The sequence below is a fragment of the Symsagittifera roscoffensis genome, chromosome 5 (assembly GCF_963678635.1).
Source record: "Symsagittifera roscoffensis chromosome 5, txSymRosc1.1, whole genome shotgun sequence".
NCBI classification, from domain to species: Eukaryota; Metazoa; Xenacoelomorpha; order Acoela; family Convolutidae; genus Symsagittifera; species Symsagittifera roscoffensis.
The window spans coordinates 62,225,617-62,249,518 of NC_087066.1; the positions used below are offsets into that span (position 1 = coordinate 62,225,617).

The 23,902-nt window shown below is 36.5% G+C and overlaps 1 protein-coding gene across 1 annotated transcript; it reads left to right on the forward strand.

Moving 5' to 3' along the window:
• The first annotated feature begins 233 nt into the window (after window positions 1–233).
• LOC134845540 (ATP-binding cassette sub-family A member 2-like) lies at window positions 234–23,902 on the forward strand. The gene is made up of 9 exons (XM_063862472.1): window positions 234–366; window positions 5,035–5,153; window positions 5,808–9,033; window positions 9,446–11,770; window positions 16,203–16,368; window positions 19,739–19,900; window positions 20,342–20,522; window positions 20,760–21,005; window positions 22,851–23,902. The coding sequence occupies exons 1-9, from the start codon at window positions 243–245 to the stop codon at window positions 22,941–22,943; spliced, it is 6,642 nt and encodes a 2,213-aa protein (XP_063718542.1). The 5' UTR covers window positions 234–242; the 3' UTR covers window positions 22,944–23,902.

Sequence of the window (23,902 nt, forward strand, 5' to 3'; positions counted from 1 at the left end):
TATAGCACTCAACCCAGTCTGATTACTTTTTGTGCTACTTAATTTTTTTTTGGGGGGGGGAATAAAAAGAAAAAAACTAAAACGCACCTGAATACAAAATTCCTCCCCATTTTCAATAGTCGGAACCAAAATTAATTTTTTATCCATATTTTAGCAGCTTTTTAAATCAGATTTGATCATAAAATAGGTCAATTTCAGCAATCATTTGTGCTTAAAACTGAGTTCTGTGTAAATTGAAGACGATGCGCAGTGCATACAGAAATGTAGGCAGGAGTTTCAGTCAGTCCAGAATGGATCTCTACTCAACATTCAGCAGTGACCTGGAAAACATCTACAATTTGGCTGATTACCTTTTAATGCATTCCAGTAAGTAATATTCAATATTTGGGACCTCGTCAACTTCCGATCCCTTCTCATTGCAAAGGGAGGTAGAAATTTTTCATTAAAAAATTATATGCGCCGGTTTAATTGTTCCTATTTTTTCAAGGATTTTAGAAAATTGAGGCTCCAGATTCTTGTTCTTAAATACGTACATTTTTAAAAACTAAAACAAAAAAAATGAATTGCTCAATGAATAATGAGCCTATGCTAAAAGTTGAATGATTTTTTTTGTTGATTTTGAAGTCCTCAATTTTATGAAGACATCCTAATAACAATCTGGGCCACTTGCGGTGCTATTGGAGACTCCGCTATATTTTTAAAAACTACTTAACAGTAAAAGAAAGTGATATTTATAAACCAGTTCCTTAATAGTTTTTTTTTCAATAAACCAGAGGAAAATCTAAAGCAGGTAGATGCGTAAGCTGTTAATTCAATGGTCAAGAAACTTATATGGGTCGTGCTGATTTTCAAAAAAATATCGAAATTTTTGTCGACCTTTTTTAAGCGTAATGAACGTAGTGGTTACTCTCATTAAGGTCTTTGTGATTTTTTGTTTTTAGGATAAAGTCTTTAAAAAATTTTCATGCTCAGTTTTGGTTTTTGCGGTTTGACTTATGATTTCTTTTTAAGTTCGTTTCATTTCCTTTGTGTAAAGGAAGGCAAACTCCACTATCGAACAGAGAAAGTGTAAAGGCCACGAGAAACGTGATCGGCTGCTAGGTGTGAAAGTGGAATTTAATTATCAGATGACGCAGCAGTATTAAATTTTTACCTATTGATCCAGTTTTCTCAAAAACTAGTGTTTTTTTTTGTTTCCTTGCGTTTATTACTAATGTAAATTGGCTGTTATTTTTTGGGTCTTTAATTAGCCCCGGTCCTGCTCAATGCCAGCTAATTGATTTTCTGAGCTCTCCCAAGGCACTATAAAGACCCTATTTCGACCAAAGTTTTTTGCGCCGCTGGCAAATTATTGATAAACAATCCAAAAAAGGATTTCGACCGAAAAAATGCGTTTTTTTTCGGCGTTGGTATTTATTGGCACCAAAGCCGCATTTAGAAAATCTTTCCGGGTCAGTCAGCCGAAAATGGATATCTCAAAATAGTACAACGGCACTTTGGATCGGTATTGGGTCGAATCCCTGAGATAATGAAGGGGTCCGCCACTCCTAAATCCGCTACTGGTTGCATTTACACTTGCGAAGCGAGTATATTAGTACGAACCTTGTTTTTTATCCAACGTAACTCTTTTAGGGCACCTTTACAGTTTTAAATGGCATGTGCTTTGGCATTCGAATAGTAATAAGTTAACACAGTTGATGCATTTTTAGTTCATCAAATGAACCGAAAAAGTGACTTCTTTGAAACAACATAATAATGAAAATGCATAATTTAAACATAATAAGGTTTTGTGCTTTGCAATTTGCTACATGCAAAGTTAGTGTGGATGCCTTCAGTTTGTTATATTACAAATTATTACTCTCAAAATTGAGTCTATTTGTATTTGGTGCCACTTTTACTGAATGGCTTTGGCAATTTATTAGCATATATAGCTGCTTTTTTCGTGACTTGTGTTTTCGGTTGTTAAGCTTGCATGGCTGAGTGGATAGTGTGTGAGACTCAAAATCTCTTGATTGCAGATTACCCATTTTATCCAGCATCAGAATAAAAAATTCCGCAAATATCAAACAGTAACTCCAGCTTTAGCTGGGATCTAGTTATCTTTAATCGAGACACAAATTTTTTGGTTCAACTAGTTTTTCTACATTTTCCGTTTTTTCGACTTTCATATTTTATTATGTTGGTGTTGTATCGCTCTGTTTCGCTTTTCTCCGGTAGTTGGTAATTTAGGCTTAAAAACCTTGATTTTACTAAACGAACTAAAATTTTTAATAAATGTTCACTTTTAACTTATTATCAATTTTTCGAATACAAATGTTTTCGTTTATGCCCACTTTACTAACTTTATACGCGTGTTATGTATAGCTCTTTTTTTACATCACACGCATAACTAATTCGATAAAAAAAATCTAGTTTTTATGAATGTGGTCGGAACGATATGTGTTTTTTTGAACGGCAACCGGCTGTCCGTGCTTATAATTATAATTATTCTTGAAATTCTCAATAGAATGACAAAAAAATATTAGTGATCCAGTTTTTACCAAGTGTCAATTTTTGTGTAAACAGTTGATCATAAGAATGTTTCCAATTCATTTTTTTCGGCTCATTGATTTTCTTTACACGAGCGTAGCCTAGTGTGAAAGTGCGATAACTTTTTTTTTCAATTTAAGTAGCAAAACAGGCTAATTTTGGTGGCACTTTTGAAGCGGTAGGTTGTATTAGCAGTTTAATGTCTAGTGCTTTGATATTTGATTTGTAATAAACTAACCCAAATGATGCTGTTTTAATACCTCAATTGAATCGAAAAAAAAGCTATTTGTTTCAGACAACAATATAATAATTAAAATCCCATTTCGAAAATTTTCCAATTTATACCCAATTTAGTTTAATACATAACAATTTGTCTTATGCAAAGTTAATGTGGTTGCCTTTAGTTTATTACATTCCAAATTACTACTTGCAAAATTTGAGTTTTGTGCGTTTTATAGAACCTGATCTTTGCCGCTTTCTCGCTCGTGCTTCCGAAGCTACAGCTTCGCCTCTGGTAAAATTTTTATATGGCACGCTTGTTGGAAGTCCTTCAATGTGTGCTTGGTTTTCTTCCAAACTACATTGATTCGATTTTGTTCACACTGTTTTCAAGATTTTGGTCATCAATTTTGGTTATCAGAAGGAAAAAGACTAAACTTTTGACCATCAGTTATTCCCAAATTAGGACAAATCAAAAAATTAAAATCAAACATCCATTGTTTTTCAAACTCATCTGTTTTGAGATTTGATTTTAAATTATTTTAAGAGTTTTTTAGGCAAACTACGTTTTTAAAAAAAGATGGAATCTGTCAAAGGTTTTATAAGAAAGAATTCTCTAAGAATGTTTTGTTATTCCCCTTGAAAGCTGTATAATTGTGTTGTGCGGAATGTATGGAGTATTCATTAGGTTTTCCTACGTTAATTTTTTTCTATCGAAAACGTTAATTACGTTTCTTTCAATTTCACAACGTTTCAATTTTTTTGCGATTGCATCGCACGTGTTCAAGAGTCGATGAACGCAGTTCAGACTCGTATAGTGGTCGTGATGATTTTTTTTTTGTTTTTTCAGAAAAAGTCTTAAAATTTGTTTTGGCTCAATTTTTTTCGTGGTTTGATTTTTTTAAGTTCAGTTCATTTCCTTTGTTAAATGGAAGGCAAGCTCCTTTATCGAACAGCAAAAGTGTAAAGATCAAGAAAGACGTCATCAAATTTTGCGCCAATGGAATTTAGTTCATAGATTTCCCAGTGAAACAAAAATTTCATCATTGATATAGTTTTCAAAGAGCTTTTCTTGAAATTCAAAAAGTTTTAAGGCCGTGTTTTGGAGATTTTTTCCAAAAAAAAATTTCTGTTGAGTTGCGTTCCTTGACCTGACCCTTTTCTAACAGTTTGTTGGCTATGTAAAGAGTCGATGAACGTAGAAAAGTCTCTTATAAAGACGATTTTTTCAGGAAAAACTTAAAGTGCACTAATATCAAATGTGCACATAAGGATGCCCTAAGGTATATGTGCAATTGTTGAGTTCAAGTCAAGTTTGCTAGAAGGTAGGCAAAATCAATCTGCAATCATAAAAGCTGAAATGGAGCAAAAAAAGTTTCGAAAGTGGATTTTTGGGTTCAATTTATCAAAAAATATGACGATTATAATTTGCTCTTGAAACTCAACGAGCTTTGAGGTCATGTTTTTTTTGGTTGAAAATCGAGAGGTGAAGTGTTTTTCACAAAAATGTCAATTGTTTTTTCTGTTGCTTTGCGTTCATTGACTCTTTTTCAACTGTCTGTTGGCTATATTTGAAATTACGGAAGTGTTGTTTTTGTTATTACAGTTTGCTTCGATGAAATTTACGAGAAAAAGCTCAGTTTTTGTGTAGTTATCATCTTACTGCTAATTTAAGAATAATAATAAAAAGAAACTCATTCAATATTATGTATACAGCATTACAGCAAGCATGAGTACAGGATAATTAATAAAAAATCACTCTTGGAGACTGTAGATAACGAGATTAGCTGATCTGCACAATGTCTGCTCTTTAAACAATCTTACCATTAGACTCAATTAATTGGGGAAAGTGAATGATACAGCTCCTCACTCCCCGTCTGTTCCTGCCTCTAGAACCCAGATATTTCCTTCGTTTTTCGGTTTCACGCACTGCGTTGACTAGCATGGTACCCATTTTGACTTGATTAAAAAGTAATTGGGCTTAACTCGGGAACCAAACCCGGGATACGGGCTCGGAGTCCCAGGTGTTTCCTGTCATAGAAAGTTAGGAAAATATAAACTTGTCTATTTCTAAATAATTCAATATAATTATTACGGAAACTATGTAAAACCTGGATAAAAGCGTTTTCTGATACTTTTAAAGGGTCACTGGGCAGCCAGCCGTTCGATTTCAGGGTGATTTAAACCAAATATAAAAGTTCTCTATAGTGTGTCTGATCTAAAATCAGACAAAAATATTGATGATGAATATGTTTTGACTTAATTTGAATTAATATATTCTTACAGGCAATTCCTCGAATGGCTCAGACATTGAGAGTGACGGTTCTAGGAGTGAAGAAAATAAAAAGAAACAGAGGGAAATCAGTCGAGAATCGAACCTGCTCAAATTCGTCCTCAACATTGCGGTCAGTAATTGTTTTTTTTTACACTTGCGAAGCGAGTGTATTAAAACGAGCCTTCTTTTTTTTTTCAACCTAAGTCGCAAATATTGGTGCCACGTTTGGGACGCCTTTACAGCTTTTTCATAGCATGTGCTTTGGCATTCAAATAGCCATAAGTTAACACAGTTGATGCATTTTTCATTCATCAAATGAACCGAAAAAAGTGATTTTTTCAAATTGCATGTAACAAATCGCAAAACATAAAGCCATTTTATGTACAAATTATGCATTTCGAAAAATTGCGAGTTAGAAAATTTCTGAAATGGAGTTTTCATTATTGTTATGCTGTTTGAAACAAATCACTTTTTTCGGTTCATTTGATGAATTAAAAATACATCAACTGTGTTAACTTATGGCTATTTGAATGCCAAAGCACATGCTATGAAAAAGCTGTAAAGGCGTCCCAAACGTGGCACCAATATTTGCGACTTAGGTTGAAAAAAAAGAAGTTAATGTGGATGCCTTCAGTTTGTTGTATTCCAAATTATTACTTGCCAAATTGAGTCTATTTGTATTTAGTGCCACTTCTGCTAAATAGAATTGGCAATTTATTAGCATATCTAGCTGCTTTTTTCGTGACTAGTGTTGTGATTGTTGTGATTTAACTTTGACTTTCAGCCTTCAATCTGCGGTCGAACTAGCGACGACTTCATGGACGAAGTGTTCCCGAATAAAGTGGACCGGGCATTTCTGCACCACTCGCTTGAGAAACTGGAGATGAATTACGAGATGATCAAATTCTCAGAGGCGGGAATCATGCTGCTGAGGAACAACCCACACATTCTGTTCGCTCCCAACACCTCAGCTAAAGTGCAGTCGGTGATTGCGAATGCAAACGAAAGCTTCGCAATTGTGGACACGATTACAAATTACGCGCAGCATTGGCTCGCCAATTCGGAGAGACTTCGAAGTTCCGTAATTCGGTCCAAGTCGTTTCAGTCTAGCTATATTTTCTCACAGTCAATTGCGAAGAAAGACGAACTCTGCGACCAGTTATTTTTCATGTCATCCTTTACATGTCTTTTGAGGAAAACCGGTCTCTCTGGAGGCAAAAAGACGACAGTAGTTGAAAAGAGTCAAATTCCGACATGGCTTGAAGAGTCAAAGAAAAAAGCGACTAATTTGTTTGAGATTTTGGAATTGAAACTAGACAGAATTGACGAAGCTGCAAATCGTTGGCTGTCTTTTTCTACCAATGTTTCGCTCAATGTTTGGAAAGGTTTCAAAACAGAATACGACGCGGAGTCCTATTTCAAAACTAAAGCGTACCACGAAAAAGTAGGAGTTTTGGCTATAGTTGCTTTCGAGACAGATGAAAAGGGGGACTTGGGCTCAAATGTGAGGTACAAAATAAGACAAAACAGTACACTTATTGCGAGTCCTACTCACGAGGAACTGCCTCCATTTTGGACCCCGACTATGAGACCAGACATGATAGCAGTGAGAAAATACTTCATAAACGGGTTTGTGATTATCCAGGACATAATTGAGAGATCAATTATGGAAGTGGTGACTAATAAGACAATCAGAGAACCAGGCTTGCATCTTGCTACCTTCCCAGTCCCCTGCAACACACGTGATCACTTTCTGTTCACAGTCAGTTATGTAATGCCTCTATGCATGACAGTTGCTTGGGCTTACTCTGTGGCCATGTTGGTGCAATATATAGTGTACGAAAAAGAACAGGGCCTGAAAGAAGTGACGCGTTTGATGGGCTTGTCAAATGCAGTTCATTGGGTCGCATGGTTTATAAGTGCATTTATCCAGATGCAAGTCATAGCAGTGCTAACGACTCTCATTCTGAAGTTGGGCAACGTGCTTCCACAGTCCAATTTCTTCCTTATATGGGCGTTTTTAACTCTGTATAATATCGCCAACATTATGTTTTCGTTTCTTGTCTCAGTTCTGTACAGTAAGGCCAAAGTAGCTGCAGCATGCGCGGGAATCATTTACTTTTTAACATATGTGCCATATTTGTACCTGTCAATCATGGAAGATTCCCATCTTCTAGGTCGAAAAGTGTCTCGCTACAGCAAGTATATGGCTTCCCTGTGCTCCACGACGGCATTTGGTCTAGGCGCCAAGTACTTTGCAGTTTACGAAGTGCAGGGCACGGGTGTTCAGTTGGAGAACTTGGGATTTAGCCCTTTTCAGAATGACACGTTCAATTTAGCTGATGTTGTCAAAATGATGATCATCGATTCTGTTTTATATGCCTTGCTGGCATGGTACATTGAAGCTGTTTTTCCTGGTAATTTTGGGCTCCCAAGGCCTGTTTATTTTCCCTTCACAAAATCCTACTGGTTTCCAAAGCGACGTAAAAGCTTAGGAACGTCCGAAGCGGCGATAAAAGACGGATATTTGGATAATAACCACGTTCCGGAGACCGATTTGGATGAAACAGAAAACAGAATTCTGGAAGAAGAACCAACAGATTTGCAGTTGGGAGTCTCAATCAAAAATTTAAGCAAATCGTTCAAGCTGAGCTTGAAACCAGCCGTGGACAATTTAAGTTTAAATTTGTACCAGAGTCAGATAACGGCTCTTTTGGGTCACAACGGTGCGGGTAAGACAACTACAATGAGTATTCTGACAGGCATGATTCCAGCATCTAGCGGAACTGCTTCTGTTTATGGAAATAATATCCAAGACGGAATGGACCTGATTCGCAAGAGTTTGGGGATGTGCCCACAGCACAACGTCCTCTTTGAATCTCTGACTGTCGAGGAGCATCTTTGGTTCTACGCTTCACTCAAAGGAATGTCCAACAATGATATCTATTACGCAGTCAATACATTGTTGCGTGACATTGGAATGGAGTTGAAACGAGTCGACCTGGTTGACTCTTTGTCGGGAGGCATGAAACGAAAATTGTCGGTTGCAATCGCGTTCATTGGAAATGCTAAGTTGGTGATTCTGGACGAACCAACCGCGGGCGTAGATCCATATGCGAGACGGGCAATTTGGGATTTAATTTTGAAGTTCAAGAAAGGTCGGACCATTTTGCTTTCAACACATTTTATGGAGGAGGCGGATTTTTTGGCCGACCGAATTGCTATCATGTCGTCTGGAAAGCTTAGGTGCTGCGGATCTTCAATGTATTTGAAGTGCAACTATGGTAGTGGATATCATTTGACATTGGTTAAAGATCGTCAACGTGTGACGAAGGAGCACACGCCTTTAGCTTCCCAACGTCAGATTTCGACGATCAGTGAATCGAACTACACAATTGATTCAGACCTTAATGGCAACAGTGCTAGCGGGGATTCTTCAATTTGTTCATCCACGTTATCTGGATCTATTGTCGCTTTCATTGCGAAATTCATTCAAGGTGTTTATCTAGACTGGGAAAGCAGCCGCGAGATATCGTTCACGCTACCATACGCTCAAAGAAGTAAGTTTTCGCAGCTTCTTGAAGCACTGCAGCAATCAACTAGTCAGCTTGGAATCTTGAGTTTCGGAGTCCGGGATACCTCACTGGAAGAGGTTTTCATTAAGGCTATTTGCGACAGTCAAGCTACGATAAATAGTAGTAAAGAAGAACGTTACAAGCAAATATTTAATTGGTTCCACAGAAGAACAGCAAAATTAACTAGTCCGATAACGTCAACAGCAACGAGTCCTGTTGATTCTAGTAAAACAGCGCCTGAAACAAATAATGGACATCTGACGACACCTAAGAAAAAAATAGCAATTTTTGTTACAACTCCTGACAGTCAGGCTGAAAGCTCTTTAAATGGAACTGTAAATGATGAAGTGTGCGGAGAAACGCCAAACAAAGAGCTAAGAAGGGGAAACTCGTTCACTGAATTGTGTCACAAAGTGAAAGGATATCCATCATTGGGTATGTTTTCAAACGTAGCATTTTTACCTTAAAGAAAAGGTCCCACTGAGGTACTATATCACAGCAAGTTTTGGCCGACTAGCATTTGATTTTTCGAAAGGAGTCTTAAGTACCAATGTACTCTAATTTCTATGGGAGGTCTCCCGCGTTTTTTTTCATCAAAACTTTGAGAATGGTACAGAAACCACCTCTCTTTGTTTTAATGATAAAGTTTTTAAGTGATGAAGAGTTATTTAGCTGGAAAACAGCGAACTTATATTTTTTGAACTTTTTTGCAATTACCTTGTCCGAAAGCTATATTACGCCTTTTGATCTTGACGCTGGTTTCATTATTTTTCGAAATAAGTTTCCTGTTTGAATTTTTAAATAAGTTAATCAATTCACTATTACTGACTCAGCGTTGTGGTTATAGCTGACGAGAACTCGCGCAGTTCCGACTCCTCGGAACCCTGTGGCATCCACCCGATGCTAAGTGTGTCGTACCTCTACGCACGACAGCTGAAAGCACTACTACACAAACGCTTCATCTACGCACGTCGGAACCCAAAAGCCATTTTCACTCAAATTTTCCTCCCTTCGCTTTTTGTCAGCATTGCAATGACAGTCGCCTTTTACAGACCAACTTCAGGTAGCGATCCGCCGGTTTTAATGACCACCTCAAATTATCACAGATACACTGAGTGGGGCAAGAATATAATCCCAGTGTTTGTAAGAGAGTCTTCACCCGAAAGGCCAGCGCCTGAAGCTGTGAAAATCTTGGACTCCATATTGCAACCCGCAGGACTCGGCAGTAGCTGTTTGGTTCTAGAATCGTCCGCAAATATATCCATGCAAGAACTGTTGCCTCCAAAGTATCCAAGAAATGAAACATTCATTGATTTTCTACCAAGGTGTTGGAAGGTGCGTAAAAACGAGTTCAGGCTAAACAGGGGTTACGTGCCAATGAATATTCCGCAGACGTTTGAAACTTGGTACCCTCGGGAACGAGAACAGTTGCTAAATTTTATAGATTCGTCAATTGAACAATGCAAAGACATCGATAACTACAAATGCACTTGTATAGCTGATAACACCGGAATGGAATGTCACAGAGAATTCGTCCAAAAACCAGGAACAAGAAAACACGAAAAAAGTTCGGCTGGTTTTGTTAGCATGACGGGAGACGAAATAGTTTTCATTTCGACGCAAGATGAAAATGATTTCCTTCTGACGACATTTCATGACGCCCAGCTAAATAGATTTGGAGGCTATTCGATTGGACGTTCAAGAAATGACGTCAATCTAGAGTTTTCTAGAACATCGTCTGAAAACCTAAAAGCTTTAGTTAAACGAGAGGAACTGTACGTATACTATGATCTGAAGCCTAAACAAGCAGTGCCAACTTATATAAATGCAATAAACAATGCAATTTTGCGCGCAAATATTGACCCGGACATCCAAGGCAATCCGAATACTTTTGGGATAACATTGATTAACCATCCTTTGAACAATACGAGGCTTATGTCTTTGGAATACTTTGAGACGGGAACTGATGTGGTGATCGCGTTGTTTATAATCATAGCAATGTCCTTTGTTCCGGCTAGCTTTGTGGTTTTTCTGGTATCGGAAAGATACTCTAATGCCAAACATCTGCAAATGGTATCAGGAATGTCTCCTTTGATTTTCTGGATCTCGAATTATATTTGGGACATGCTCAACTATTTAGTGCCTGCATGTGCGTGCATTCTCATTCTTATTTGGTTCGATCTAGATGCGTACACGTCGAAAGAGAATTTGCCTGTGGTGATTCTTTTGTTTCTTCTCTTCGGATGGTCAATTACGCCTATGATGTACCCTCCATCATTCCTTTTCAGCGTCCCAAGTACAGCTTACATAGTCCTCATCGTCGGCAACTTATTCTTCGGCGTCACTGCAATCATGTCAGTGTTCCTACTGGACCGGTTTGTTCAAGAAGATGAGCTTCTCATGAACGTCAGATATGTCTTAGAGTACCTGTTTCTGTTGCTGCCAAATTATAACTTGGGAAGATGTTTAGCCAAACTGGCAATTAATGATGTGCAAAATAAATTCAATATTCAAATTGGTCAGAATCAAAGAATCATTTCATCGTTAGACTGGAAAGTTAGCGGACAAGCTCTAACTGCGATGGCTTTCGAAGGCATGGGATTTTTCATTTTGACCATTTTGATCCAGTACAGATTTTTTCTAAATAAAAAGCGGCTACCAGTCACTTCGGATCCGATTGAACACGAAGATGTTGATGTTGCAGCCGAGCGATCTCGGATCCTGTCACCGAACTACAAGTCCGAAAATGAAGACGAAGTTGTCTTTCAGAATCTATCTAAGGTCTACAAAAAGTCGACAACGAATGTACTGGCGGTTGATCGCATCTGCTTGGGGGTTCCACAAGGCGAATGTTTCGGACTCTTAGGAGTAAACGGAGCTGGGAAAACGAGTACTTTCGAAATGATAACGGGACACGCTTCGATTTCTGCAGGCGACGCAACCATTCACAACTACAGTGTCATGCATGACTTGAAGCAAGTTCACTCCGTGATCGGATATTGTCCGCAGTTCGACGCTCTTTTTGCAGAGTTAACGGTGAAAGAGCATTTGGATCTATACGCGGCCATCCGTGGACTTAGTTCGGAGAGGAAGCGGGAAGTGATTGACTGGGTTCTGGACACTATCAGTTTGAGAGATCACCAGTCTAAACAGACGCGCACTTTGTCAGGAGGTACGTATGCTGGGCAAGATTGAAAAGACATATATATCTATACATTATTTAATTGGCGTTTCTTTTGACACATGTTTAAGAAGTCCCTTTATTAAAGAGTTTTATGCTATAGCTACTTGCTTTAGCTACAGTCTATATTTACATAGCTATGCTGTGCAAATAAATTTAAATGCTACTGCTAATCTGCGGTTTTTCATCAACCATCGCTGTTATGCCTAATCGCTTTGTTTTTATTCAAGCATGCATGCTTGAAGTAATTGATGCGTTGCAATGTTTTGTTTCACTTCCTTATATATCATTTTTTAAAACTTAAATCCTGGCTATTTTGAGTATTTTTTGATGCTTGTAATACTTTTTGGATACTATACTCCGTTTTGGGCTATACTTTCCATTAACTCTTTTCTTGATTTGGGCTTCAGTTTTTGCTTCGGAAGCTGAAGCATCTCTTGAACTTGTTCACTGGTTACTGCTGCATGGGTTCAGTTGGCCGCCATCCTGATCCCTGGGTGTTATGCAGGCTAAAGAGACATGGCTCAGTCAATAGAAGCAGTAACCGTAAAGTGAACAAGTTCAAAAAAGGTAAATGAACCGGCTACGAGGGCCTACGACTAACTAGTTTTCGGGTGAATTTTTATTCGGCAGAGGAATTTTGGCGGAAAATAAATTATTGCCGCAGTTGCAATTATGTTTGCTTGACAGCGCTGTACCACAAAAGGATGTGTACTGTTACAGGTTGCCATTAGTAACCTTCTGTTTAAAGTGTTTGAATTAAATTCATAAATGCAATTTATTGTTTTACCCTTGCGATAGCAAGGGTATTGCAATCGGGTACTAGACTTCTTTCCCTTAAATGTCTTAAAGCACCGAATGGTCAGAATTACAAATGGTAAATTTAGGTTCAATTCTGAATTAGTTCTAACTTTTTTGTGTCTCCGGCACACTTGGTCTGGATGGAACGAATACGCCTGGGACGGCAAAAGTCCGGGGTTCGAAAATTTTGTAGAATTGTTGTTCTTAGTTTTTTTTACATAGTTGTTTTTAGTGTTTAAGAGCAATGAACGTACTGAAGACTCTTATATAGGAGAAAGTCTTAAAATAATGATGCACTTAGGTATAATGCACTTGAGTTCAATTGAATTTCATCTGCTGAAAGTGACGTAAGTAGCACTCTCCAAATACGATCGTGGAAATTGCGCGAAAAAACGTGAACGATTTCTAGTTTCCAAATGTGGAATTTGTTTTTAAGATTTGCCAGCGGAATAAAAACTTTACCTTTTGATCCAGTTTTCTCAAGTTGGGTTCATGTTATCAAAGAAGCGCATCATAAATTGTTCTACAAATTCAAAGAGCTTAAAGGGCATCTATTATTTTCTTTGGAAATCGAAAGTTGAGATTTTTTCAATAAAGTGTTTTTTTACCTCTGATGTTTGTACTCTTACTGCCCTTGACTTTTTGTTATCTTTGTTTTCGCCTAAAAACTTTATTCTGGCCAAATGATTTCGGCCAATTTTTTAGATCGCAGAAAATGCTAAAAATCTTAATAGGAAAATTTTTTTCCGCTTTGTGTTTTTTCTTTTCTTTGGTCGTTCGTCTTGATAGGTTATACCCTGTATTATATCGATTTAATGGTCATATTGCGTTTTGCGACAAACGAAAAAAGTTTGTATGTGCGTGTCTGGGTTGAGGGTGAGGGTGACTTATTAACTTGTCTTGTTGATTTTTTTTGTCCTAAAGGGTTGCTGCAATGTCTTTGTTACGGTTTGTAAATTTTCTTCCGCTGCTTAATTCGTATTCTTTTGTCTTGGCAAGTTTTTTTTAAAGCTAACTCAGTTTTTTTGATAGATCTCGTTTTTTCGACGTTTTTGATTTTTTTCTGACTTAGCGGTTTTCTTGTTTTGTATCGCAAGTGGTGCGACGCTCAGCTTCTCATCTGTGTCAATTTTCTATTCATCTAATTCCCCCCCCCAAATTTTTAATATCTTAAAGTGAGTGGTTGTTTTGTTGCATATTTAAGCCGCTTTAAGAATGTTTTCTCGCAACTTTGGTTCTTATTCTTATTTTCTTTCTCAATAAAACTTTTCAACCTATTTTTTTTTAAAACAATGAAGCGGTTCTTTTTTTTAATGATCTCGATTTGGTTCTTTAAAAAAGCCTTCCGAAGCGCACGTTTATTTGCTTTTTTCAAAACAGCAATTAATTTTTTTTTTTTTAAACTAAAAAGCTTCATTGGTTTGTCTTTTTAAACCCTCAAGCAGTGTTTCGAGTTAATTAATTCTTACCAAAGTTTTTCAAATCGCCTTTCTCCAGATTCAGCTATTTTTAACAAAAACATCCTTAATAGTTCAATTTAAGATCAAAACGTTTCCGCATTTATTTGCTTTTTTTTAAAGCCTAGCAGTGGTTTGTTCGTTTTTTTTTCATATAGCTTTGCCGTCATTTCTTCTTTAAAGAAAAAGGTTTTTCACTGATTTTTTAAACTTTTTTTTGAACTAACTGCTATGTAGTGATGTTTTCTTTTTCAATTTATGTAAATTTCAAAAAGTTAATTACTGCTTTGTTCCGTTTAAATCTTTTTAAGCGTTTTCAATTTTAATTTTAGAAACAGCTCGGTAGTGATTTATTGTTTTTGTTTTTTAATTTTGCAGTTTCAAGTTTTCAAAATTCAAGTTTTTTCCAAAGCATTCATTGGACGTATCTATATTGCTTTGTTTATTTGGCGTTTCACTTGACTCATGTTTATGAAGTCCCTATGTTGACATGCTTAAGCTTTTTCAACGTTTTATTTTTCGCATGTTTGACGAAAGAGTTTTTGCACGTTTAAGCTATATTGTAAATTGTAATGCTGAAGATTTTTACTTCACACATGTTTAGGAAGTCCCTCCGTTGGTCTGTTGAAAAACCATAACGTTGCAAGGGATGAAATGTTTACTCTATTCGGCGTTTTAAAATCTGTTCGAGCGCAAATGCGGATGCGCGAGTGCAACGTAAAACTATCAAATTTTTTTGTTTCACAATTTGTTCGTTCAAATATGAAATTTTCAACCCTATAGTGGGGTGCTGTCAGAGTACACTCAGGGGTTGCAAATCTGAGGTCCAAGTATGACTGCCTAAATTGTTTTGGTTATCGAGATCTGGAGTTTTTATATGATTTAAAAAAACTCAAATATAGAAAATACTAACCGAATTTGAGAATCTCAACCCTATAATGGGGTGCTGTCAGGGTACACTCAGGAGTTGCAAATCTGATGTACAAATAAGGTTGCTCAAATCTTTTCGGTTTTCGTGATATGCCCCTTTGTGATTTATTTTTTTTTAAAAAAAACGTAGATATAAAAAAATTAACGAATCTTGAAATTCTCAACCCTATTTTGAGGTGTTTTCAGGCCTCACTCAGGGGTTTCAATTTTTCTCTCCAAGTGTAGTTGCTCAAATGTTTTTTGATTATCGAGATGTGGCCCTTCTCATGATTTTTTCAATACTTTTTCAAAAAAACTTTAAACAACTAATAGAAATTGAAATTCTCAACCCTAGTGGGATGCTGTCAGGGTACAATATATGGAAGCAAGTTTACCATTTTGATGTATCTGCTCAAATCATTTTGGTTTTCGAGATATTGCGTTTTCTATGAAATAGGAACTTTTGATATTGCTGTTTTAGTACATTTTTAGGAAGAAATCTTTATGTTCAACGATCTGTTTGAAGCACCTTAGGTGGGAGTCTAGTTTTTTTTTCTTTTTGTCTTCTTTTCTCGATCATTTACCTCGGATTTCTTCTTTTTGACTACAATAACTTTTTTGATGGGTTATAATTTAAAGACTTGCGATAATCATTTGGAATGCAGAAAATTCTGCACTGGATCGCTAGCCATAAATAACTCCATCAGAAAAAATGGTTGAAAATATTGTGAAGTCATGCACATAAATCATTTTGATCACATTTCAAATTTTAATCTGCATTTGCTTCGCTTCAAACGTTGAGCTTACTTGTGATTTTAATTTCAATTTATGTCAGAATAGATTCATGAAGTGTCGGAGTTGATGAGCCAGGTTTTTGAGGAGTTTTGGTTGAAACAAGGAAAAATCAGTATTTCTCCTTAAAAATTGACTCTTGTTATTGGCCACGTTTTCCGAGATAAATGATGAAAACGTGCTTTAAGCATTTCATTTTTAATCCACTTTTTCCGGTTAACATGAGTTCATTGACACTTTTCACGTTCTAATCATTGTTTTCTCTATCACTGATTTATTGGTTTTATTAATCGTAAAGTTTATTTCTCTCAGACTGGATTGAAGTTTTGTTCACGCGAGTGTTTGTGTTTTTAAAGTAATATAAAAAGCAAAAGTAACGAAAAACAAAAATTTGAGCTGAAAATAGATGAACAGAGTGTTTGTAGCTCCCTCTTCTCTTCAATTTAGCCATCTTTTTCCTTTAGGCAACAAGAGGAAGCTGTCTGCAGCTATTGCTCTGTTGGGGAACCCGAGAGTGGTGCTGCTAGATGAGCCTACATCTGGCATGGATCCAGTGGCCAGAAGGTTCTTGTGGGACCTGATCAAAAGTGTGGTCAAGAGCGGGCACAGTGTCATTCTCACATCACATAGGTAGAACAAACGTTTACTTCGATATTTTCACAGAAAGTTGTTTATTATTCTTATCATGAAGGGCTAAAATGTAAACCAAACATGTATCATCCACCCATCTATACATTATTGGTGGATGTTAACTGAAGTCGATATTTTGAAATATTCTATGCGAGTGCTCAAGTAGGTTTTTTTATCCATACGAACTATTGGTTTTAATTTTGCAAAATCATCTTACGTTTTTGCCATACATCTGTTGCATGGTGAATGCTGCAAATCTACAGTTTTTTTATTCACTACGCAAACTTTAAAATTTTTCGTTTCAGTGTGTATTTCACAAATTTGAAATTGTCAACCGTATAGAGGGGCGCTATCAGCGTTTTTCCCAGATGTTGGCATTCTTGCCTCCAATTATTTTTGCATAAACTTTTTACGCTTGCGATTAGCAATCCATATCAAACTGGAATATTTTTTTCGGGTTAGCTCTTTGTTTAACAGAATCAATTGAATAACTTGTATCTTGGTACATATTGAATTCAAATTTCTATGCGTTCTTTGCCATTTTAGCATGAAGGTAACGAATATGCCTGGAACGGCAAAGGTCCTGGGTTCGAATCTGAGCAGAATCTGACTAAAATTTTTGCAAATTATTTGTCTGCTTATCTGTTGTCGGCTTAGTTGTCACATCTTGAAAAACGTTTTTTTTTGCTGCGCGGACTTTTCTCTAATGTTGCTTTTGAGATTTGATTTACTCCTACAATTTTTAATTTTACTTCGTATATCTTTTTTTTTGCTTAAAAAACTCCTCGGCCCAAATTGTTTTGGCATATGTTTTATCGACTTAATGACCGAATTTTGGGTCTTTTCAAGGCACACAACTTGAACACTCTCCTTCGCATTTTTCATATTGGTTGTATGTTTACCAATCAGTTTGTTGAAAAATTTTTAGTTTTTCTCGGAAACTTCTACTAATTTTCAAAAAGGGGTATCAATTGAAAGACTGCCGACTCGCCTGTTCGCCTGTATACCCCCTTAGAGTCTCCTTTTACTCGAACCCTTTGTCTACGGCCTTCAAAAAATTCTGTGGGGGAATACTTGATCCTTTTTTTTTCTTTTTTTTTTACTGTGTTTCTTGAATATTCTCGAAAACTAACCTGCCATTCTTGAGATTTTAGGTTCAATTCAGAGAACGGGTTGTGGGAAATTCATTTGAATCAGCGAATTTTTCTCACCAAAAGCTATGGCCCTCGGAAAAGTCAAAGTTATTATTTTTTGACGGGTTTTTTAAAAGTTTTAATTATTTCTCGAGGACTGCCCTCCCAAATCTGAGATTTTGGTTTTAATCAATTTTACAGGTTGAGTGAATCCCTTCTACATGACATGAGCGGTTACGCCCTGTTTTTTCACACTAAAAGCTATGATTCTCGGAAATGTCAATTTTTTGATTAATTGATCGTTTTTTGGACTTTTCTCGCTACCTATCTGGCAATATCTGGTATCACAGATTTAATCGAAACAAGAAGTTGCTGAAAGCCTTCTTTTTTATAACTGGCTATGCCCAGTTTTGTTTAAGAAAAAAGTTATGGCATTCAAACAAGTCGAAGTTTTGAGACTTTTAATTTTTGCAAACTTTTTAACTTTACGCGATAACTGCTGCGCCAATTCTCAGGTTGTGTTCAATTGAGAAAACCGTTTCGGAATTTGCGCTGCTTAGGTGGCCACAACCTGCTTTTTGCAGGAAAAAATAGACTTTGGAAGTCCTTTTGACCGTTTTGTAGAATTTCTGACCAATTTTTAGAAACTTTTTTTGAATTTTCCTAAAATTTACACAATCAAATCTGCAATGAAAAGTTCAACTGAAAGAACCGGTTACGATAATGGTTCCTGTAGAAGCGGGGGCTCTTTAGGTTTTTGGTTGAGAAATGTTATCTCCTTGGTAAAATAAATTATCTCAAAGTTTTTTACTCTTTTTAAGAGAAACAACTAAGTTTTTGGGCAACGCCACTTTTTTGAAATCACATTTTTCGTGCCGCGTCATTATAGCTCTATCTTTAATTATCAAACAAATGCCTCCAGCTTTAGCTTGCCCCCCTTTTGTTTTTTTTTAACTAGAAATACGAAAAGTTTGATTCACATTTACATTTTTTTCGACTTCTTTTTTTAATAGTAGCGTTCTATCGCAAGTGGTGCGAAGCTTCGCTTCGCCTCTGTGTTTAGTTTCAGGTTTTTCAAAAAATTTCTCCATGGTTTTCCAAAAAGTTTCAAAAAACTTCGATTAAAAAATACCCTCAAAGTTTGAAAATGTCGAATCTTTGGTAGCGTGATGTCAGGGTACTCCCAGGACTAAAGCTCTGTCGGATTAGTCTGTGAGTTTTGTATATCACTTTGCATATATTATATATATGTAGCGCTCGTAGATCCTCAGTGGACAGTACATACAATTTACTTGCTATAAGATTGTGTCGAAATTTTTTGGTTGATTTTCAGCTATTTTGCTATCGGCTTTAATTCTGTCGGTTCATTAATCTCAATTACTGTTTCCGATCATTTTCCGGTATTGTTTTTGAAAATGAGAAATTTCTGGCATCGAATTCTCAAAATCAACATCCAAAGGATCTCCAAAAACTTAAATAAGTTTAAACATAGAAAACGTCTGTTTTTTCTAATTCCATTAATTTAACATCGTTCGAAGCCCTCTTTGCTAACTCTTGAGCATCATACTGTTTTCATTCTATACTTGTTGTATAGAAAATGGTGCGAAACTCAGATCCGCTTATGTGTGAGTTTGTCAAATTCTTTGCTAACTCTTGAGCATCATACTGTTTTCATTCTATACTTGTTGTATAGAAAATGGTGCGAAACTCAGATCCGCTTATGTGTGAGTTTGTCAAATTCACTTTAAAAAAGTTTTTGTCTGTTAGAGAATGGCTGTACTGTGCGTACTCCTGAAATCATTTTCTTAGTTTTTGAAAAAAAAAGATGCAGTCTATGTTTTTACGCCCGGTACCACGGGAATATGTTTTTTTTTTGCATAGCAAGTGATGCGAAGCTTGCGTTGCTGGTGTAAAATGTATATATTACCAGCATTTATCAAGATAGGGAAATGAATAGCTTTATGTAATGATTGTTTGTCTGCTTTTATGTTCTGTTGGAGAGCACTTTAAAGAGATTTTCATCCAACAATTTCGACTCGCCAGTGTATGAAAGTTTCCTGTTCAAAAATTTCGTCAGTTTGTAATTTGTTTCTGCTTTGGCTGTTGAGGTTTGAAGATTTTGGCCCTTGATTGGCAGTTAAATCCCTCAAAACGCTTTATCAGTTCTACTAACTAGATATGAGCAATTGATAAACCAGTTTTGCAGTTTCATCAATTGAGACGTTGGTTTTGTTAAGTATGGAAGAATGTGAGGCTCTATGCACCAGACTAGCCATAATGGTTAATGGTCACTTCAAGTGTCTGGGCAGCTGTCAACACCTCGTGAACAGATTTGGAGACGGATACACGGTCAATGTCAAGGTCACTGGATTCGCAAAACAGCTCCGTAATTTCCTTAGGTTCGTCGAATTACTATCGAAAATATTTTTCTTAGATTTGTTTGACTAAATTAGCGTAGTGAAGAGACGTTTTGAGGGTATAAATTTCAAAGATTTTTGAATATTGACTATATGATTTTCTGGCAATAAGATGATTAAATCTAGAATTAACATAGTCACCTATAATTTGTGTTCATGAGTGTTGAGCCGTCACAAACGTTAAAATAGTCCATTTTCCATCCTGATTTTGTTATACGGTTCAACTCGAGAATTTTTTATTTAGAAAAAAAACCGTTGTGGATCAATCAGGCATTAGTTTTGAGGTTGGAAGCACTGCTAACAATTCAACTCAAACCTTTTCAGCAGAGTTGAGGCCATGGTTTTGATCAGGTTATGAAAAGCAAATTAAGTGGTTGAAAAGGAGTATTGAATGAATAAATATACAGTGGAGGTGATGTTTAGGTACTTCAACCGGCAGTACCCTACAGCTGTGATCATAGACAGACACCAGAATCTGGTGCAGTACCAGATAGCCTCCGACGCCTGCAAACTGAATCTGGCTAAACTGTTCAACTTCCTGGAAGTGTGTGTGGCTGACTCCAAGGTCGAGGAGTACTCCATCAGTCAGACCACGCTCGAAAGGGTTAGTCATCTTTAACGTCCAGTTTTAGTTAAACAGGTGTTCACTAGTTTATTTACATTTTTTCCTGCCAAAGTGTGCTTTATAGTGCAAAGTATTTTAATACACAGCATCTAATCTATCTATATGTTTATTATAGCGCATTTGTCTAATCATTACTTTCGATTTTATAGTGCATTTGTCTAATCATTACCCTCGATGTTTTCCGTCTCTCATTAACAGTTGAATGATGGGTTCCAGGTGTTTATTAACTTCGCGCGTGAACAAGCTGATGAGGACATTAATATACTGAGAGAGCCCCTCTGCCAACACAAGAGGACGCTGAGTGGTATATCTGACATGGGCTCACTGGCCAGCGAGGGGGGAGCTGGGGGAGGGGGAGGAGAGAGTGAACCTGAGTTCGTCTCTCTGTCACCTACTGCCGACTTCATCAACAATCCCAACTCACCCCCGCCCACGCAGTCTTTTGCTCCAAACTCATTTCTGGTAGGCCTTTGATTAATTAATTGAAGAAGAATGAACGAAGTAAATGTCACGTGAGCGCACGCGTTGAAATTTTTTGATAGTTTTAAAACTATGGTAAAGCGGCTAATTGTTAAGGAGAAATGTGTTGCTGGACCCTTACGTGTTCACTTATTTTGGTGACACTTTTTGTATAATCACGATCTGTAGAATTGGAAATTTCATTGCATCTGTTCTCTGCTTTATTTGTGGCTAGTGTTAATCAGTTATTAAGCGACTGTGTGTAGTGTGTGAAACTCATAATCTCTAGGTCGCAGATCGAATCCGAGATGTACCCGAATTTTGCTACTTTGAGGCTTATTTATACTTTTTCTTATTGTACTTTTTAGAGCTACTGTTGATTGAAATTTCACCAACTCGATTATTTACACTTGCGAAGCAAAGTGTATTAGTACGATTATTCTTTTTTTTCAACCTAAGTCGCAAATAAAAAAGCTAATTTTGGTGGCACTTCTGAATCGGTTGGCTGCGGTAGCAGTATAATATCATATGTGCTTTGGCCTTTGATTAGTAAAAAGTTAACACATCTGATGCATTTTTAATTCATCAAATGAACCGAAAAACGTTAATTGTTTCAAACGGCAGTACAATGATAAAAAGATCGATTTAAGAAATTTTCTAACTCAATGTATCTCGCAATTTTTTTGAAATTCATAATTTATTCATGATTTGGCTTTGTTTGGTGCTACTTTTGCTGCACCGAATCGGCAATTTGTTAGCATATGTAGCTGCGTTATTGGTGGCTAGTTTTTGAGCATGATTTGGCTGTATTTGGTGCTACTTTTGCTGCATCGAATTGGCAATTTGGTAGCATATGTAGCTGCGTTATTGGTCGCAATTTTTGGGTATTTTAAGCATCCGAGGGTGAGTGGTTAGTGCGTGCGACTCAAATTTGCTAGCTCGCTGATTTAAATCCGACACGTAGCCGAGTTTTTGTTTATTCGAGGCTTATTTCTACTTTTTATTTTTTCAATTGGTAGAGCTGCTTTTTGGTCTTGTTCTCGCAAGTGATTGCGAAGCACAGCTTCGCCTCTGTATTAAATTTCTTTTTCTGTTTTTTTTTCCTTTTTTTCGGCTTGATAGTTTTCGGCCTATGTTATATCGGCTTAGTGATCTCATATTGCGTCGTTTGACAGGCGAAAAAAATTTTTTTTCGGTTTTCTTTGTTATTTTTTCAATTTCATTTTTTATAGCTTAATAGGGTTTGGCTTATATTATATAGGCTTAATAGCCTCATATTGTTTCATTGGACGAGCGAACAAAAAATGGATGTGTTTATGTTTTGAGGGCAAGGGGTACTTAATGGCTTTTTATGTCTTCAGTCTCGCAGATTTTTGTTCGGCTTAACGGGTTTTTGTCAAGGTATTTTTGACATTGTTGCCGCTTGGTAAATTTCCTTCCAAGCTTATTTCGCATTCTATTGTCTTGACATGTTTTTGTTTGAAAACTAGCCTGATTCATTTTGAGAGATCTAGTTTTTTCGACTTAGCGGCTTTCTTGTTTTTGTACAGTTAGCTGAGCTAGCTTGGCTTTTGTGTATAAAGTGAAAGGACAAATGTGGTCGAAGTTTAAAAACCTTCACGAGATTCGCGTCATCAAAAGGCGAAGCATTCTTAAACCGACAAACTTTGATAAGGTACTAAAATTGATTTTTCTGATTCAGTGCATTGCAATGATAATCACAATCTTTTACTTCATGGTCTTTAATCAGCATGACTTCTAAAATGACTAATTTGTAAAAAGTTATTGCTTCAATTTAGCTATCATTTGTATCAAATTAAACAATAGTATTGGTAAGTGTTGTTTCAGGATGATTTGCACCTTGATGAACTGCCAATTGCAACAAACTACAACAACTACACCTCAGTGGCGCACACAACGGCTAACAGCACATCCTGCTGATCTAACTCATTTTTAAAGCCCTCATGGGGACAGCTTGAGCTTCTGGGCGATTCTTCGGTTGAAGTTATAACTGTTTTTTAATCACTTATTGACCAAAGCTGAGGTCAAAATTCATGATGTCAAGATTCGAAGGAGTAATTAAACCGAAGAGTCTCTTTTTTTTTTGCTTTGTATAGGACCCTTTTAATAATCAAAAAGTGCAATTGTATCGCTTAATGGGTGCTCGGTTTTATAGCAATCATCTCTCGAGATTGGGCAAACACGATAGGACAGTTCTTTCAGAAATCATATCTAGTTTGAAGAGGTTTTTCTCAATTTCCAGAAGAAATTGTTTTAAGTGTTAATGAAAGCAGTAATACTCTTTAGGTCTTAAATTCTCAAATTTGGTTTTTCGTTGCTTTTTCATTTCTTTTTAAGTTACTTCATTTTCTTAGTAAAAAGGAAGGCAAACTTCACTACCAAACAGTAAAAGTAAAAAAAAAGTGACGAAAATTGTGAATAACTTATTGATTTCCCGCGGAGTAGAAAAATATTAAATAATCTATTGAAAAACTGACCATTGATCCAGTTTTTCAAATTGGGTTATAATTATCAAAAACGCGTCAATCATAAATTTTTAGTGGAATTCGTAGAGCTGTAAGGGCATATATTTTTTCATTGAAGTTTGAAAGTTAAGATTTTTGTTTCGGTTTCCTTGTGTTTATTGACACTTTTCCAACTGTCTGTTGGCTATGTTTACTTTTCTCCAGTGCCAGTAGAGTTTTTATTTTCCTAATTTGTGATTACATGCTTGTTGAAAATGTATGTTTATGAGCTCAAAATGAACTTCTCTTGATTGTCCAAACTCAATTTAAAAAGAAATATCTATTAGAATCTTTACAAATTCTTTTTTTTGTAATTTATTGTCATTGTGCTGTATGATTGTTCGCATTAACATAAATAGCTAGTTTTATTCGTAT

What these genes read in the sequence shown, in the direction of transcription:
- LOC134845540 (XM_063862472.1), top strand. Translation starts at nt 243, where the DNA reads ATGCGCAGTGCATACAGAAATGTAGGCAGGAGTTTCAGTCAGTCCAGA. An exon ending in CAGCTCCGTAATTTCCTTAG is followed by an intron (nt 19,901 to 20,341) that starts GTTCGTCGAATT and finishes GGTGATGTTTAG; the next exon opens with GTACTTCAACCGGCAGTACC. An exon ending in GTCAGACCACGCTCGAAAGG is followed by an intron (nt 20,523 to 20,759) that starts GTTAGTCATCTT and finishes GATGGGTTCCAG; the next exon opens with GTGTTTATTAACTTCGCGCG.